We start from the raw sequence: 17,794 nt of genomic DNA, 5'->3' as shown, positions 1-17,794 counted from the left end.
AGGGCTCCCCGAAAGTGCTCTGATTTGGAGCTGGCAGCTCTCAGAGAATGCACACATGCCCACTCCGGAGACCGCGGAGTGGGGCGAGGCCGGCCTGGGGGGCAGGGGCTGCTGTCCCTCACAGTGGGCAGCCAGCCAGGCACACCAGAGCTGGCTCTGTCCTCTCGGGACTTGTGCCTGAGAGCCGAAAGCTGCTGGGCCTGCGCCTGGGAGGAGCAGAGAGCAGGGGCTGCAGGTCCCAGAGACCAGGGAAGGCTTTGGTGGGGGGCCACCAACTACTGCAGAGTCCAGGCAAGTTCCTAATCTTCTCAGTGTCCCCCGTGACATGGGAATGACACAAAAGCATCACGTAGTTCCCAGAAGCGAGCGGGGTGACTGTGGCGCGTCTGGGTGTTGGGCCTGCCAAGCCTCGAGGCCCTTCCAGTGCCACGGCACCTGCAGATCACACATGCCACGGGGTGAAAGGTGCCCCCCAAAATGATCTTTGAAGTCCTAGCTCCCATCCCCACAGAATGTGAATTATTTGGAAATAGGGTCACCACAGATGGAATCGCTACATTAAGATGCAGTCACACTGCAGCAGGGTGTGTCCCTGATCCAATAGGACTGGTGTTCTTGTAAGAGGAGGAGAGACACACAAGAGGGACACAGCCACGGGTGGGGGAGGCAGAGCCTGGAGAGTGAGGTGCAGCCTCCAGCCACAGGCGCAAACACCGGACGCTGGGGAAGGCAGTGGGGGACGCCCCGCAGGGAGCAGAGGGGGCCCGGACGGCACCTCGGTTTGGACTCCTGGTCTGCAGAACTGGGGGAGAACAAAGGCCTGTTGTTTGAAGATCCAGGTTTACGGTATTTGTGACGGTGGACCCAGAAAGCCTGAGACTGTAACTCACTAGCTATGTGATCTTGCACAGGTTACAGGAAGACACTCAGCCTCAGTTTCCACCCCTGTGGGGGCATTCACAGCATCCTCCTGGGGTGTGAGAACTGTCTGTGAATCACTGAGCACAGCATCTGGCACATAATGTGTGCTCAGGACATCGGAGCTGTGTCCCTTACATCCCTTACGTTGACACCGTGATTTCATAACCCTGGTCTCGGTGATATTCCAGGTTCAGGTGTGCTGGGCAGATGCCACTGGCCAATCCATCACGAAGTGCTCCGTGAGCCCCCCATGCGGAATGTGCTAGAAGCATAAGAGGGCCCTGGGCCTCAGAAAAGTATATGAACTAACAGAACAATTAAGTCCTAAAAGGTGCAATACTGACGAGAAAGTGATAGAAATTTTGAGCCAAAAAAAAAAAAAAAATGGGGTGTGCTGTCAGAGAAGGCTTCAAGGATAAGGTGGGACTCCAAGAATAAGTGGAACCCAAAGGATCAGACAATGGGCATGCGTGTGTGTGTGTGTGTGTGTGTGTGCGCCATTACAGAGCCCGGTGAAGATGTCCGCAGGCAGGTAGGCCCAGCCCAGCCCAGGTGGAGAGCAAGCAGGGAGCCGTCCCTGCACCCACTGGTTCTTTAACTATTTAGTTTTGATCGACCAGCTTTTCATTTCATTTTGATTTCATACCAGCATTTTAAGGAATATTTCTTTTCCTTTGCCCCTGCTCCCTATTGATGAGGCTGGAGACTAGGGTGGGTGGTAGGTGGGGGGAAGCCCAAGGGGCAGAGAAAAGGGGATAGTGAACAGTGAAACAAAAATATATTCTTAAGACCACCCTTCTGAGTGGGAAGAATGCTCATGGGTACACTCTCCGTTTATATATTCTCATTAACTAGAATATATTTTCAAGAATTCCTCGTGATCAAACATATAGTAATGAATACACCCTAAGAAAGCTCTATCTCTAAGAACAGATAATTGCTAAAATGTATCGAGGCATTGTTCTGGAGCTTTTACAGGTATTAACTCATAACTTGGCCAATTCTCCCAATAACCTGATAAATTAGGGACTGTTAACATCCTCATTTTACAGGTGAGGAAACCGAGGCACAGAGAGGTTAGGACACTTGCCCAAGATCACACAGCAACAGAGATGCACACCTGGCAGCCTTAACCCCTCTGCCACACCAACTCTCCTCTAAATGAATACTTCCTTAAGGAGAGAATATTCTGGAACATAAATGATGTGCATGAATATATTCTTATTTCTCTCAGTCTCCTTTGCATCAGCTAAGTCAGAAACTTACTCAAACGTCAAGAAAATAAAATGCAAACTTTTCAACTAAAACTAAAAATTTTAAAGGAACCAAGAGAGTTGGTGAGTTGGTGGTCCAGGGAGCTGGCCGCCTGGTAGACGGGCTTCTGGGGGATCGGTCGCTTTTCCTCTTGATTCTGGTGATTTCAGTTCCTCAGGGACCTGGTGTTGGTCTCCTGCCTCCTGAACTTGGACTAGCACGGTGCTGACACAGGAGCCACTGGGTGCATGTGGCATTTCAAGGTTAAATTAATTTAAATGAAATCCAAAATTCAGCTCCCCAGCTGCACTAGCCACATTTCAAGCGCTCAAGTGCCAATGTGTTTACAGCTACCAGGCTGGGCAGCTTGGAGTGAGAATCCTCCCACCATCACAGAAAGCTCCACAGGCAGGTCCCCAAAGCTCCATGGGGCAGATCCCCAAAGCTCCATGTGCAGACCCCCAAAGCCCCATGAGGCAGATCCCGCTGTTCTCCCTGCCCCAGCACTCTGTGATTCCCTGGGTGGACCTGGGTGGCAGAGGGTGGTGGGCTTTGGACAGCAAGAAGGTCTTTATCTCTATGCATGCAGAAGCTGATACACCAATGTAGTAAAAATTATAATAATAAAGTTTAGGAGTGCTCTCTTTTGAGGACATCATCTCATCTTTTGTCTTCACAGCCCCAAGACAAAAAGTTTGTTTGGTGGCTACAGAAACCCAGTTGGCCACCTCAAGGTCCTCCTCCTCCTCTTTCACAGAACCCAGGGTCCGGGAGTAACGAATGCCCCGGAACCAGGAGGCTCACCCTTCACTGTGTCAGTCGGCCTTCTCTCAGCCCACCCCGCCATCCTGCTGATGCCAACCCTGACGTGTCTTCCAAGCTACCGGCAGAGTGGATGGATGGGGTCTGCTTTCGGGGGCATGAAGGAAAATCGATCCTAATCACACTTTCCCCAAAGGAGGGTCTGGCTCTCCTAACACAGCCCACATTAGCCACAGCCAGGAAAGCCCCAAGTGCCCAAAGCCCAAAGGACATACAGAAGACCTGCCTAATGGAAGACTCAGAGGGCTGGCTTGATTTATATTTTATTCTAAACCAATTTAGGGTAGATGCACGAGAAAGGAAAACATCTTTGAAGTTCGGAAAAACAGGACTTCAAAGAGGTTTTCTTTCTTCTTCATCGAATCTACTGTTTTTAGACTGTTTCCTGCATGTCTAAACAAAAAAGCCCTTGTGGAGAGATTTCAGACCCTGATTGACTTAAAAGAGGCTCTGACATCAAGGGACAATTGAATTTCCTCTCGGCTGTCCAGAAGAGGACATGGCACTCACTACTGTCGAGTAGTGTGGGAAATCTATGCTCATAAAACGCTGCATTTCCTAAATTAAGTTATAAACCCATTTTCCCTGTGAGACAGAGGGTTTCAATCACTTAAGCAAACAGTATTATGGTTTAGCTTTCTTCAAATACCCTCCCTCTAGAAAATTTGAATAGCTCTGTCTTAAGGCACCCGCCAAGCGTTACTTGGGTCTGCTCTTTCTCAGGGACCCAGAAGGGAGGAACACAGTCTAAAAAGTCTTGTTAACGGCCCTAAGGGTTAGAGATCACTAAACTGGCCAGTGTCTTACATAAATAGCTCTCCTTACAGCCACGGGGCCAAACAAGAAGGGCAACTGAGAACATCCTAGGCAAGTATTCGTCCAAGGCCCCCGGTGAGAAGGAGCTGAACGAGCTGGGGGCTGCTCCCCTCCATCATCTCTTTCTTCATCTCACCTGAAAAGTGGGCTGTCGCAGCACACGCAGTGATACATTCCTGTCTCCTTGTTATGTAGGTAGGACCCGCTGAAAGGCTGGAAGGAAAGTAGATACGCCGTGGTCAGGCTTGTCACACAGGAGCAGGGGATGAGCCAGCAGATCCAAATCCAAGAAAAGCTCCAAAGCAAGGAATTTCTGCACTAACTTAACCAAGTGTAAAGACGACCAAAGGGAGAATCGCAGTGCCCCAGTGAAGCGGTGTGCAGGCTTGTTTACAGCCTGTCTTGATTGCGCCAACTATTCAAATGATGAAATTAATGAAGCTTCATATTTATAGCACCTTTCACCCACAACCATCAAACTCTGCAAAGAAGCAAGAGAACACTGCCTCGGCCTCCGTGAGGGGGTGAGGTTTCAGCGTCCATTCCAAAAGGGCACATTCAACAGTCTAGTCCACTCTCTAAAACACTGAAATCTCCAATGAAAGACAGAATGTAAATACATAAAAAGCAGTGGGGTTGGGAGCCGTGTCTTTTGTCTGTTTCATGTAGTCTTTGGGACACTACATATTAATGTTAAATAGCAAGATGAGGCAGTGCCTGGGTCACTCCTTCAATGAAACTGCTACGTTCATTGAGGCTTAAAGTCTGTGGGTTTTCAAAGGTGTTTGGAGAGGAGCCTCCAGGAGACCGTGAGCTGAGTATCGATATCTTTCTAAATGTAATTTTGGAAATGGGAGCTCACTGTTCAGAAAAAAGAATGCCCACCGTGCTCAATTCCTTCCATCATCTCTGTTAAAGGAAAGGACCCGCAGGGCCTGGCGACAAGCATTATGGGGTGGAGGAGAAGCCAGAGTCTAGAACGGCTACCCACGTCACACAGCCGACTCGGGTTAATAGCCAGAGTCTTCTGCCCACTCCAGATTTCCCAATTACAAAAATCCTCAGGTCAAATGTGCAAATTCCCTGTGGTGGTATTGACAGCACATTTTCAGTGCACCGCATAACAGACAATTTCAAGTTAACTCAGTGAGCCCACCGTGCGGCCACACTGGGACACGTTCTTCCTTAAAAACCCTAAACTCAGCTGCAGGAATCTGAACAGCGGAAGGGGCTGGTCTTCCTAGGGCCGCCCCTGGTACGACTGGCATCTGCAGCCGAGAGGCACAGCCCACCCCATGCAGAGGGCACTGGCCCTGAGGCTGCCAAGAAAGGCCTATCCGTGCAACCCAGCCAGCTTGAGAACATTCGAGACACAGTTTCTGCATCGCAGGGGACAGCTGGCCACAAGAAGTGACAGGGCTCGTATCCTAGAGAGTAAAATGAAACATTCGAGCGTAAAGGAATCCTGAGCTGACATATTTTATGAGATGATATCTATGCTCTGCCTCCTTGCCTGACTCCCTGATTCCTCCCCTCATCGCTAATTTTTTATATCTCATCACTTATTTGGGGTTGTCAGCTTCTATTTGATTTGTTCCTTTGGGCATGTACTTGGAAACCTAGTATGTGCCCAGGGCTGAGCTGGGTGCTGATGCTGCAGAAATGGAAAAAGAACCAACCACAGCTCCTGTGCTCAGAGGATCTGATACCTAGTTGGGAACAGATGAGTGAGCTGACAGTTATAATTCAGTGTGGTAAGAGCTATGGGGGGTCCCCGGGCCCCTCACCATCAGGGGTGTGGTCCTGATGGTTTCTGCTCCCAATAACAGCCTAGATGTTTTTTAACCTTTTATTATTACTATTTTAATGGCATTGTGATTGGTGCTTATAGTAGAAAAATAACAGAACACCAAGCTGAGTTTTGAAGGATGGAGAAATGGAAGTGTACTTCAGACTGGCAGGGGGCTTGGGCAAGGCCCCTCATGGAGAAAGAAGAGACTGGAAGCCAGGAAGGGGCCATAACACAGGGGCTGGGTATAGACCCTGCTGAAGAGTATAAAAAGTCTCTTAATGAAGTGAAAGCCACTGGAAAACTTTAAACCGGGTGCACCCACGGTCAGATTGGGTTTTCCGAGAGATCACTTGACGTCCACATGAGGAATGGATTGAAAGAAGGGCAAGGAGGCATTGGAGACAAAGACCTCGAGAAGGGCTGATGCAGGGCTGGATTTAGCTGTGGCAGGAGCAGTGGATAGAAAAAGAAGGGGGCAGACTAAGAATTGATTAGGAGAGAATGGAAATGACTGTCTGTACAGGGCTGAGTCGGAGAAAGAACGATGTTCAGGAAGGTTTGCCTGAATCCAGGGAGAGCTGCCTTCTTTGATCTTTCTAATACAACACACCAGGTGGAAACAGATGACAGGTCCAAGAGGGGTGACTGCAGATAATTTAATAAGGGCTATTTACATAGGTGGGGGCAGGGCAGTGGAAACCAAGGAGGGTTGGAGAAGCACCCGGGGAGAAAGGAAGGGGGCAGGTGCCAGAACCTGGCGTGGGGCGGCTGCAGATGAGGGCTGCCTGGCCGGAGGAGAAACCTGCATTAAGGAACCGGCCACTGCCAGCCTGTGATCCCACAGAGTGTACCCCGATGCAGACTCTGACCTCATTGGCATCTCCCACTGGCCAGAGGGCAAGGGAGCCTGGCCACTGTTCCCAGAGCTCAAAGCAGGTGACCAGACAGGAGGGCAGGGAGAGCAGTTACTGCTCAACCAGTTGGCAAACTATTTCTTTATTGTTTCCCTGTACCAAGCAGAGGTAAAAACTTATGTAACCGAATGTTCACTTTGAGCCGTCAATAGAAAGCTTAGACGTTTCACTTCTCTTTCCTTAGCCTAATGACATGAATTGAGGCTCACAGCTCTGCAATATTCTAAAAAGTTAAATGGGGGAAGGAACCAACTGTGAGGGATTTGTAACATTAGTTAAAATAACAGATGGTGCTCATTCTGGAAAATGGCCAAACGCACTGAGTACATGACACCATCTGTGGCATACGGCAAATTTATTCTCCTAAACATCTGGCAGTCATCTCAAGCCCCTGCATGTACACCAAGCCCTGCCTGCATCTGTAAGCCAGGTTAGCATAGAATATTCTGGAAATATGCATGACTGCACAGACAGAACTGTTATCACCGGGGGCTCCCTGTGCTCTGTACACTGTGGCTGATGTTACCTGTCTCCCAGTGATGGCTTTATTAATACCTCACCCACCGGCATTTCATGAGCATCTGGTTTGATTGGCTGGCCCGTCTGATCACTTTAGCACTGGAGATGAGGTCAGAGGGGGCTTATAAGCCCACACGCACCTGGACAAGTATGTGAACTTTGCAGGTACTGATAAAGTCATAGTATAAATACACTACAACTTTGCAAAGCCAGCCAGCTGTGGTCCACTGTGTAGGATCTCCCGGCGAATGAAAAAAATCTTATAATAAGGTACTGCAGCTAAATCCCAGTGGGCATATTTGGGTCCAAGACAGGCCACTGGTTAAGAAACAGGGCTCTGTAAAAAACGGTACCTTGGGGGCCTATCCTCTCAGGGAATGAACGAAAGCCGAGACTCCTGACTGCCGTTTAAATAAGGTTCCCACTTCTTAGCCTGTCAGTTCACAAAAAATGTGCTTTCCTACTTTCCCAGTGCCCCGTGGAGCCAGCTCAGAGCTGAGTGTCTGGGGACAGAAGGAGGGCAAAGGCTACCAAGGAAAGCACTGGGGAAGCAAATCCACCCTGCAGAAGCAAGCTTGGGGCTGAGAGCTGCAAGGTGGTTGTGGGTTAACTGGAGGCTCAGGGCCGCGGGAAGCAGCCCAGGGAGTCTGGGACTGAGGACGGCGGGGTGCTGCAGGGTGGAACCAGGGGAAGGATGTGTGGGTGGGTTTGAGGGTGCGGCATGGGGTGTGGGGTACGGGGCGGGGCCAGACGCTGTAGGGCCTTCGGAGCCCTTCTAGTATTTTCCTCTTGACCCCGAGGGCAGTGGGAGGCCACCGATGGGGAGCAGGGGGGCAGGGAGGGGATGACGAGGTCTCATCGGGGTTTTGGATCTGGCTGCAGCGGGGCACCAAAGCCATGGGCTGGGTGTTGGGGTGCTGCGGAGGGGCAGGGTGGGGAGGCTGGGGGTGCGCGTACGGCATTAGGAGGCAGCGCAGACACCTATGCCCCAGGAGCGGAGGGCGGACGAGGACCGGGCTGCAGACGAGGAACACGGGAGCTTTGCAGACGGCTCGGTTCCAGTCCCCCCCAGCCCCGGGACGTCCCATCGGAAGACGGTGGACCTGCTGAGCTCACCGGTTCCGTTCCTTTTTCTCTGGTGACACAGAACTGCTCTGGAGTCAGTTTCTTTTGCCAGTCGCTCTTGGCCAGAGGCGGCTCGCACATTGCAGGAGACCCTGTAACGTTACACAGGAATGTTTCACTACAACCAAAAGGTGCCCTGCGCCCTTCCTCCTTGGCTCTCCTACCACACACGCCCCCCCGCAGACTCAGCCAGCCTCCCCCACCCCGCTTCATTCTTCACAGAGCCCAGGTACAAAGTGCTTTAATAGACTCATTAGCCTAATAAGAAATTAGTAATGAGTAGAGAGCCAGCTTTCTTTCTCCCTTGGGTCCCAGAAGCTAAAGAGGCAGCTCAAACGTGAAATAATGCAGAACGCTTTCTCCTCGGATACCTAGACTCAGAGATTGATCCCTCTTCCATTACTAGTTTCAAAGCAGCAGGTCTTGTCAGGACACAGCTGGGTGCAGGTGATTGACCTGACACAAGAAAGTTGAGCTGGAGGGCTATTAAATTCCTCTCCCTGGCTGTTTTGCAAAGACAGCTCTGGTTTTTTTTTTTGCCATGGGAGGTCTCTATTGAAAATCCTCTTATATGGAAGAAAGAAGGGATCCTATAGCTCACACCCCTGGAAGGGAAGCAGACCTACTGCAACCCATTATTGTGCTTCATGATTTTTTGGCCTATTGTTTACCTTTCTTCTACTCCCCTTGGCTTCTATCTTACTACTTTAACTCTGGTGCGTGCACACAAAAGTGACCAACGTGATTGTGCCGGTTTGAGTGTATTGTGTCCCCCAAATGCCATTATCTTTGTGGTCTTGTGTGGGGCAGAAGTTTTGGTGCTGGTTGGATTTGCTTGGAGTGTGCCCCACCCAGCTGTGGGAGATGATTCTGATGAGATGTTCCCATGGAGGAGTGGCCCCGCCCATTTGGCGTGGGCCTTGATCGGTGGAGCTATATAAATGAGCTGACTCAAAGAGAGAAAAGAGAGTGCAGCTGGGAGTGATGTTTTGAAGAGGAGCAAGCTTGCTAGAGAGGAACGTCCTGGGAGAAAGCCGTTTTGAGGCCGGAGCTTTGGAGCAGATGCCAGCTGCCTTCCTAGCTAACAGAGGTTTTCCAGAGGCCATTGGCCATCCTCCGGTGAAGGTACCCGACTGCTGATGTGTTACCTTGGACGCTTTGTGGCCTTAAGACTGTACTTGTGTAGTGAAATAAACCCCCATTTTATAAAAGCCTATCCATCTCTGGTGTTTTGCATTCTGCAGCATGAGCAAACTAGGACAGTGATAATCTCATCAGCTGGAGGGCAGTAGGCAACCCGACTTACAGGTTAAATGTTTTTAGTCATCCAATGTCAAGAATTTGAAAGGATCTTAAAACCTGTAAAACACTTTGTCTTACAAATGAGAATATAGAGGCCCAAAGAACTTGCCCATAGCACTGAAGATTAAATATTAAATAAACATTGTGGTCACCACACAGCTATCAAATATGTTAGAAAATTATTAGAAATTCATTTTTAATAAAAAGTTTAAAAGCCCCACACAATCCTACAGTAAGAAAAGACCTATCTTCATCATCAACTTATATTGTATATTTTCAGAGTTGTCTATCATTAACTGCTTATTGTTTGCATTTTTTTCTTTTTTAAATATCTTCTTTATTCACTCATTTATTAAAATACGTATTGGTTACCTCTTATGTCCAAAGTGATGGAAGGACACACACATACACACAAAGATCTCTTTTGTACTTCTTGAAAGAAGAAAAGAAATATTTGCAAAAGAATAAATAGTCCATCAAAACATTCTGTCCTAGATGGGTAAGTGAAGTCTTTTGCTCTGTGAAGAGAAGCCTTTCTGCAGTAAAATAATTTTATTATTTTATGGAAAGGCTGATCAAAAGATTTTAGGAGAACGCTAGCAATAATTTTTAGATGGTATGGAGATTCTCACTGAAAAGTCTTACAACCACTCCAGTGGCCTCAGGCTGACCACAGGAATATACAAGCAACAATTTCTTGGCAACATGCAGGATGCCAGAACATATGTAAAGAATAAAGTTTTATGTATAGACAGGCAAGCACAAAACATACAAAAAAGCAATGGCTTTTTGGTGGCACTCAGTTAAAATACTGGCATTAGGAGAAGGAGGTAGTACTTAAAATTTGCACTTTGTATTGAGTGATGAAATACACAGTACTGTGCAGATAGAATTACTTGACTCAATTTGTATCCAAATCTTAAGCCTTAGAAAAGAAAACAATAATAACATGCAGTGATTACAAAATTTCAACAAGAATGCTTACCATTTTATGTGAGCAGGTGAAGAGATATAATCCCTAATCAATGTTCAGGGTGACTGCACACACTATAAATTTATGATCCCAGATTTATATTCCTTGACAAAACCTTTCCCAACTGAGTACCTCAAAAGGGTGTTCTGAATTAAACATGTTATTGTTTTCCCTTTAAAACAGAATAAAAGTAATACAGCAAGGAGAAGATATTTATGTATACTTATGAGCAGAATCTCTGGAGGAAAGGAAATCCGTGGAAATTAAAATAGGAAATGAACTTGCAAGAAGCTGGTTTTCAGAAGAGCCCAGTCTATCCTTCTCACTGCTGGGGTTGGGATAAGATCCATCCAGACACATGGATTTAAAAGCAGCTTTTTGTTTAAGCTTTGATGTTTACTAACAACAGGATCCCTATATGTACTTTAGAACGTTTATTTACATCATCTGATGAAATACCAATTGGGAATAAATAGGTCTTAAACCATTTGAGAATTTCAGGTTGATACAATAAAGTCATAAACTTATTTCATTCTGCTATATTGGAGCCCTACTCTTCTCTCAGAAGTAACAGTGAACTAAACATGGAAGACAGGATCATACTTGCATTAAAAATTTTTTTTATCAAGTATACACGATTTTAAATATAAACCTAATTTAAATGTATACATTTTTAAATGTTCACAAAATTAATGTGCCTTCCAGAGTCCAGTATATTTAACATCTCCCTTGTGTTTGAGATGGTGTCAAGTGGACTAGGCAGTTGAGACATCCCTTAGCTGTTGGCCAACGAGGGTAGGTTGTAGAGGGTTAAATGTTTTCTAAGTCAATATCCTTCCCTTGGGGCGTATTTCCTTTATTTCCTTAATTCCTTGACCAGAACTGCTGCTGTGGCTGCTCCAAAGGTTGTAACATATTAAATAGCAGTGCCAGTAGCCTCCACACTCCCGGGCTGGGGTTCAGCTCGAGTCCACTGTTTGCATTTTATATGAAGGTTATCTGTTAAATATATTAAAAGTCCTTCCCTTCTTGAATATGCTTCTTATTAGGCTATAGGGATTTCAGGGACTCATCCCTTGGGAGTGAGGCACAGTGTATTTATAGGACAATTAATGCTTATTAATGCAACTTTCAGAGTTGTCACACAGAACACCAATAACTGGGGAGTGAATTATAGACTTTTCAAAATCACCATTTTTGTAATCAACAAAATGAGTGATTCAAGCAAGAATCATCATGAATTCTACAACCCCTGGATGAAAGACTTGGGCAACAGGGTGATCACACATTTCAAACTCTCACTGCACAGGTGATTAAAGAAGAAAGGGCACCTTTACAGCAGAGAAGTCTGGAAGTCACCCCAAACCCACGAGCAGGATTTGCATCTCCAGGTGGGACAGGCTGGCATCCCGTCCCACCTGATGCGATGCATGAGCAGGTGCAGCATCACCTTATCACTTCCCTGCCAAGAAGGTTTGCTGTGAGTCTAACATGGAGAAACAAGCAGACAAGGCCAAATGGTGGGAAACTGCAAAACCACCACCCTGGATCCTTAAAAATAGGTCAATGTCATGAAGAAATACAAAGCCTGGGCAACAGTTTCAGATTAAAAGAAACTAGGGAGCCACACAACCAAATGTGACATGTGACCCTTTGTTGGATTCTGGATCCAAGAAAGAAAAAAAAAAAAAAGGTCATTAAAGATTGGTATTATTAGGATATTGTGGAAATTTAAATGTGGACTATATATTAGACAATAGTATATCAATGTTAAATTTCCTGAGTGTGATAAATGTTTTGTGATTTTGTAGAACACCTTTGGTCTTATGAGATACACACTGAAATGTATAGGGGCAAAGGTTCTGATGCCTGCAAATAACTACTAACTAGTTCAGCAAAATAAACAAACACATACATGTGAGTGTGTGTGTGTCAGTCAGGGGTGGGAGGAAAGGTGGGGGGAGGGTACATGACTCTAAGAGGAGACTTCACCTCTCAGTTATCCTTCCACCAAACCCCAAATCCCAGACTGATCATGAGGAAAAACATCAGACAAATGCAACTTGAGGGATATTCTGCAAAGTTTCTGACCAACCCTCCTCAAAACCGTCCACGTTGTGAAAAGCAAGGGAAGACCGGGTGAGAAACAGTTATCAGAGACCAGAGGAGACCGAGAGGACATGAGTAAATGTAACATGGATCCTGGAACTGAACAGGGACCTTCATGGAAAAACTGGTGAAATCCAAGTAGTCTGGAGTTTCGTGAATAGCAGCATCCCAGTGTCAGTTTCTGTTTTGACAAACGTACCACGGTGATGGGAGAAGTTAACCAGGAGGGAGAAAATTGTGTGATGGCAACTCTACACTATCTTTGCAACTTGGCTGCAAATCTAAAATTATTCCACCATAAAAGGTTTATTTAAAAAAGCTGACCCTATCCACATTTGCCCCTGCACTGTGCAGCACTAGTAGGGGAGAGAGTTGTTACTACAAATCCAAGTTTATTAATCTCCCTGGGGTCTCCATGAGCCATGACCATTATCTACAGTTCCTTAGCCGACCGCTCTCCATTTCTCCACATGGGTATTTTAAACCTTTTCTATTCTCCACTTAAACTATGGACCCTCAAAAGATGATTCCACTCTGAGGAATCAAAAGCCACCACAAGGAAGTCCCCCTCCTTCCTGCTTCCATACCTTCACCTTTGCCTGCATCTACATACACCCTTTCCTTCTTGTCTGGTTTCAGTGAAACAAGACTCCTTTCCTCTGTCCAGGTGCTTTTTCACCACCTCTGTTCTAGAGCCTATTTCCTTTTGCCTCCCCAAGGGTCGGGATCGATGGAATATTCCCCCTTCCACTGAATCATCAGCTTCCCCTACTCGGCCGCCTGCTGGCCACCTGACATGCTGAGTGGAAAGAAAAGCAGCACTGGCCACCTGACGTGCTGAGTGGAAAGAAAAGCAGCACAAGACTCCATTCTCCCCCAGGCCCTCTCTCCCCCCAGTTACTATTGCTCTTCTTTTCTCCTTCACAGCCAAGCTCTGGGAAGGGCTGTCTCTGCTTGCCAAGGGCAAGATGCCAAACGAGCAAGCATATCACAGAGCACTAGGCTGGGGCTGGCCGTGTGAAGGCCACCCCAAACAGCGCAAAAGGGCAGGCATTAGCAGGAGCACAAGCTCTGCAAGAGCAGGCTTTGCTAGGAAAAGCGAACTGCCCTCCATGACCCCTCGGGATGGAAACTCTGGTCTCGAGGGGAGTCGGTGAGCCCACAGCCCTGGCTACCACCGAACCTCCTCAGGGAAGGAGTGACGCGTGACCGGTGAAACGCCCTCTTCCCCTCCCAGGATGGCTCGGGCCACACCTGTCCAGGTGTCTCCTTGGCTGTGGCAAGGATCTCGAGTCCCTCCTACAGACGTCCAAGAGGCAGGCGACTTCCGGTATGAAGGTGGGCAGCTGTAGCGTGTGAAGTGGCCTTTGTCCTCCTATCTCCTTTTGCGGGAGGAAGAGTGGGGTCGAAGAGAAAACCCTTCTGCCTCCTGGAAGCCTTGCCCTCAGCACCTTCCAACCTGCAGTGCCGTCTAGTAGCTGGCACCGGAGAGAGGGAATTGGAGAAGGGCTAAAATTCAGTAGTATTCTCACCCCGGAGCTTTACCACCTGCCCTCCCCTGACTTGGGACCTGAGGCTGGGTCCTGTAAGGTTCCCAGCTCCCAACCCCTCACCTCTGCATCTCATCACACCTACTAGGGAATGACTACCTGCTCTTCAGACACCCACCTTCCCCCTCCACTGGAAAGCCAGACTTTCCTTACAGTTTGAGTTTAAAATTTACACTGCTTAAATTAAAATTTAAAATGCTTAAATCATTAAAGGAAAGAATGACTTGTCCATATAAATACAATCAGAGTGCATCTCTCATGGCTCTGTGAATCCTTTAAAACGGTTATTATTTTTGTGCGTGAACAATCTCGTGGGCAGGCAACAGTGTTCAGACCAGTTTAAGTGTCGATTAAGCAATCTGAGCTGCAGATCTGCCGGCCTGGAAGACTGAGTCGAGGGCAGACGGCCGCTGCCTCGACAGTGAAATGGCAAACGGTCACAGGGTGCCCACAGGGTTGGCGATACGGGCTCTGCATCTCTTCACAGGTTTCTTTAACCTGGGACTCTAGAAACAACTAAAGCTTGAACGAGTCAACTCGTCACAGGTCAGCTCTGCACTCACTCGGACAGGTGTCCCCACGGCACACGCGGTCTCCGTGGGGAGGTGAGGGGCCTGGTGGTCGCCAGGGACTCGAGGTCAGGTCTCGACACTGCCTTCTCGTCCTTCTGCATGTGTGCAGGGTCCCCTGTCCTCCATCCGTCATCCACACCTTCCGCTGCTCCTTGGAGACTCCATGTCCTTCAGTTTCCCTCTACCTTCTCTTGCCATCTTCATGACAAAAAAGCGTGGCTGTGGCTGCTACTGTACACAGACTCTGAATTAGACTCCGATAACTCAGATCCCTGAGTTTCTTTCCCTCTGTATGAAAGCACAAGCTATGCTTTCTCATTGCTCATCTTCCACGACGTGGGCCTTGGTCTCCTCATTTATAGAGAAACCTACTCTCGGTCATGTGGTTTTATTAACTGTTCTGGCTGCGTTGTTCTGCCAAGTGGTCCCCCACGAACCTGCCTCGTTTCCACAGACATCTGCTGGACCTCCGGGAGCTGTCATGAAGTGGGGTCAGAATTCCCACCCTCTGACGGCCCTGCACCACAGGGCTGGACAGTTTCAACCCCAGGCCCGGGACGGCTTCCAGGCAGAGTATCTCCAGAAAGCAGGTTTTCCTAAACAATGGACTATTTTCTTCAGGATGCTTCTTTCTTTGCTCTTTCCATTTGCTCTCTGTTCATCCAGATGACAAATCACAGGTGCCCTTGTCTCTGAGCACATCAGAAACCTCAGCGCTAGAAAACAGTTCACTATCACATCCAGCATCTCATTTCCCCCCAATTTCTCTCCCTCTCAACCCCCCACCCCCATCCCACAACGTAGATTATATGTAGTTAAACTTTTGGCTCTTTCCATTTATTTATGTAATTATAACTAAAATTTATGGGTTGCTTCCTAAATGCCACATATTTTGCATTTTCTTTAAATTCCTTTTTTCCCCTATTTATTCCATCTACAACCCTACTAGATAGATCCTATCACCTTATTTATAGAAGAAAAAAAACCCGAGGTTTGAGCTTATCAAGTTTAAGACACTTGCTCAAAGGCACAGCTAGTAAGCCACAGAGCCCAGACTCCTCCAGGTCTGGGGGACCCCCCAGCCCTTAGGACACAACCCTCACCCGCTTGTCATTTTCCATGGGTGTCTAGTTTGTTGTGTTGGTCTATCCTGTTTGCTCCAGCATTCCTTAAATGGCGGACATTTGGAATACAGCTAGTTTCCAGTTCTTAAAAGCAAGATTGTTAAACACATCTTTGTACATCTAGATTTGTTCGTTGAATTGTTTCCTTCTAATACATCTCCAAGGGGGGAGCATCTGATGAAGTCACTGTTTGGCCAAATCCTAACCTCACCGACTTTGAGATCTGGGCTGTGCACCAGGCTGCCTCTGGAAGCCCCAAGCACAGCCACGAAGGAGATTCCCTGAAGACCACGACCCTGTAAAGGGGGCCAAGGCCCCAGCCCGGCCTGCCACCTGCTCCTCTCACCTGTACCGTGGACCCACGGACCAGGGGTACCAGGGTGATGAGGAGCCTGGGGATGCAGGTGACTCAGCTACACCTCCACATCGCAGTGCTTCCTTCTATTTGGCTGTGAGCACTACTTCAGGGAAAACTTCGAGGGAAAAAAGGTCCCAAGCGACAGTGCATTTTCAGTGGGGGCCGTCTTCAGCACACATGGAGAATGGGATTCAGAGGTGGGCCCGTTGCACAGAGGCCCAGAAATCCAATCCACGGGGCACGAAACCACCCTAAAATGTCTGGAAATACAAGGACAGCTGACACAGGTCCCCAGGTGACTGACCCCTCCCTGGTGGGTGAGATGTAAATGTGCCCTTCTCCACCGCAGGGCCCAAGCACTTAGCAGACACACACAGACACACAAAGACACACACTTCCCCGGTCTCTGTCTCTCAGCCACCACCCCACTCTTTACCCAATAAGGCTGCTCACTTTAAAGGGGGCACAAGTTATCGGCCGGCACGTGCCCCTGGGTCCTGGATACACACAGAAATACCGCAGGCCAGGAAACCAGCATCCGAATCCCCAGCTTGTTCTCTGTGCAAGGAGCAGCGCGCGGAGCTCCGGGGAGGCCACAGGGGCAGGGGCGCACGCCGGGCAGTTGGCCCCAATCCCCGCGCTCTTCGCCCGGGCCTGGGGAAGCTTCAGGCCTCCCGCGTCCCGCACTCTGTGCGGAAAACGTAGGCTCGTCGGGGGAGAGGGTCTACACTTCCACCCGGTTCTCACAGGGTCAATGGCCCCTCCCCCAAGGGTTCAGAAGTCAAGATCCAGGCGGCCGGACAGGAGCCGGAAGGGGCGCGCCAAGGGCGCTCAGGAGCAAGGACGCGCCCCTGGGAGGCCGCTCCGGCCGCGGCGCAGCGGGGCACGGAAAGCGAAAGCCGGAGGCGGCGCCGCCTCCCACGCGGGTCCCGGTGTCCTACCTGCGTCCCCGCGTCCGGCCCCAGCGCAGAGACCGCCGCCGCCCGCCCAGCCGCGCGCGGACCGCGGAGACGCCGCTCGCCGGGGCAGGCCGGGCAGTGCGCGGAGCAGGCGCGCCATGACGCGGGGCCGCCCGGAACCCAGGGCTGCGCGCCTCCCCCGCGCCCGCGCTCCGCGCACCCGCCCGCCGGGGCTCCGCTCCTCCCGTCGCCGCCCGCTGCGCCCTCCTCCCGGTCTTCCAGCCCCGCCCCCGCGCCCCTCCCTAGCTCTCCATCCCCACCTCCTCCCTTCCCCGCCCCTGCGCGCCTGCTCGCTCTCCCGCGCCTCGCCCCCCTTCCTCCTCCCCACGCCCGCTCCTTCCCGGGCCACGTGCGCGCGCTCGCGCTCTGCCACCCCCTTTCCCTCTCCGCGCCTGGTTCACCGCCTGCCCGGCCCCCCTCGCCCCCCAGCGCCCCCCATTCCTCCCCAGCTCCGTCCCACTCCGCCCATCCCGAAGTCAACCACTGATCTGCTTCTGTCACTGCAGATTACTTTGCGTTTCCTAGAGTTCTGTGTGAGTGGAATCATATGATACACACTGAGTTTTGTCTGGCTTCTTTCCTGAGCACACGTTTTTTCATGTAACAGTGGTTCATCGCTTTCCCTGCTGAGAGGTTGCCGGGCTATGCCACAGTGTATTTATCTAGTCACCTGTTGATAGACAC

At 49.4% G+C, this 17,794-nt stretch overlaps 1 protein-coding gene across 4 annotated transcripts in view; it reads right to left on the bottom strand.

The window, feature by feature from the left end:
* Positions 1 to 17,277, bottom strand: part of MSRB2 (methionine sulfoxide reductase B2) — a 76,042-nt gene extending 58,765 nt beyond the window's left edge. For all 4 annotated transcript variants that reach the window (XR_005217196.1, XM_037837848.1, XM_037837849.1 and 1 more), the window contains exons 1-3: positions 17,093 to 17,277; positions 8,155 to 8,255; positions 3,950 to 4,026 (exon numbers count right to left, since the gene is read on the bottom strand). Coding sequence is in view for 3 of the 4 variants with exons in the window: in XM_037837848.1 (XP_037693776.1) it covers positions 3,950 to 4,026; positions 8,155 to 8,255; positions 17,093 to 17,210 (296 nt within the window). In the remaining variant the exon portion in view is untranslated. The remainder of the gene's footprint in view (positions 1 to 3,949; positions 4,027 to 8,154; positions 8,256 to 17,092) is intronic.
* Positions 17,278 to 17,794: the final 517 nt, after the last annotated feature.

Source organism: Choloepus didactylus, chromosome 5 (genome assembly GCF_015220235.1).
Source record: "Choloepus didactylus isolate mChoDid1 chromosome 5, mChoDid1.pri, whole genome shotgun sequence".
Lineage (NCBI taxonomy): Eukaryota > Metazoa > Chordata > Mammalia > Pilosa > Megalonychidae > Choloepus > Choloepus didactylus.
This window is presented reverse-complemented; position numbering and strand designations above follow the sequence as displayed.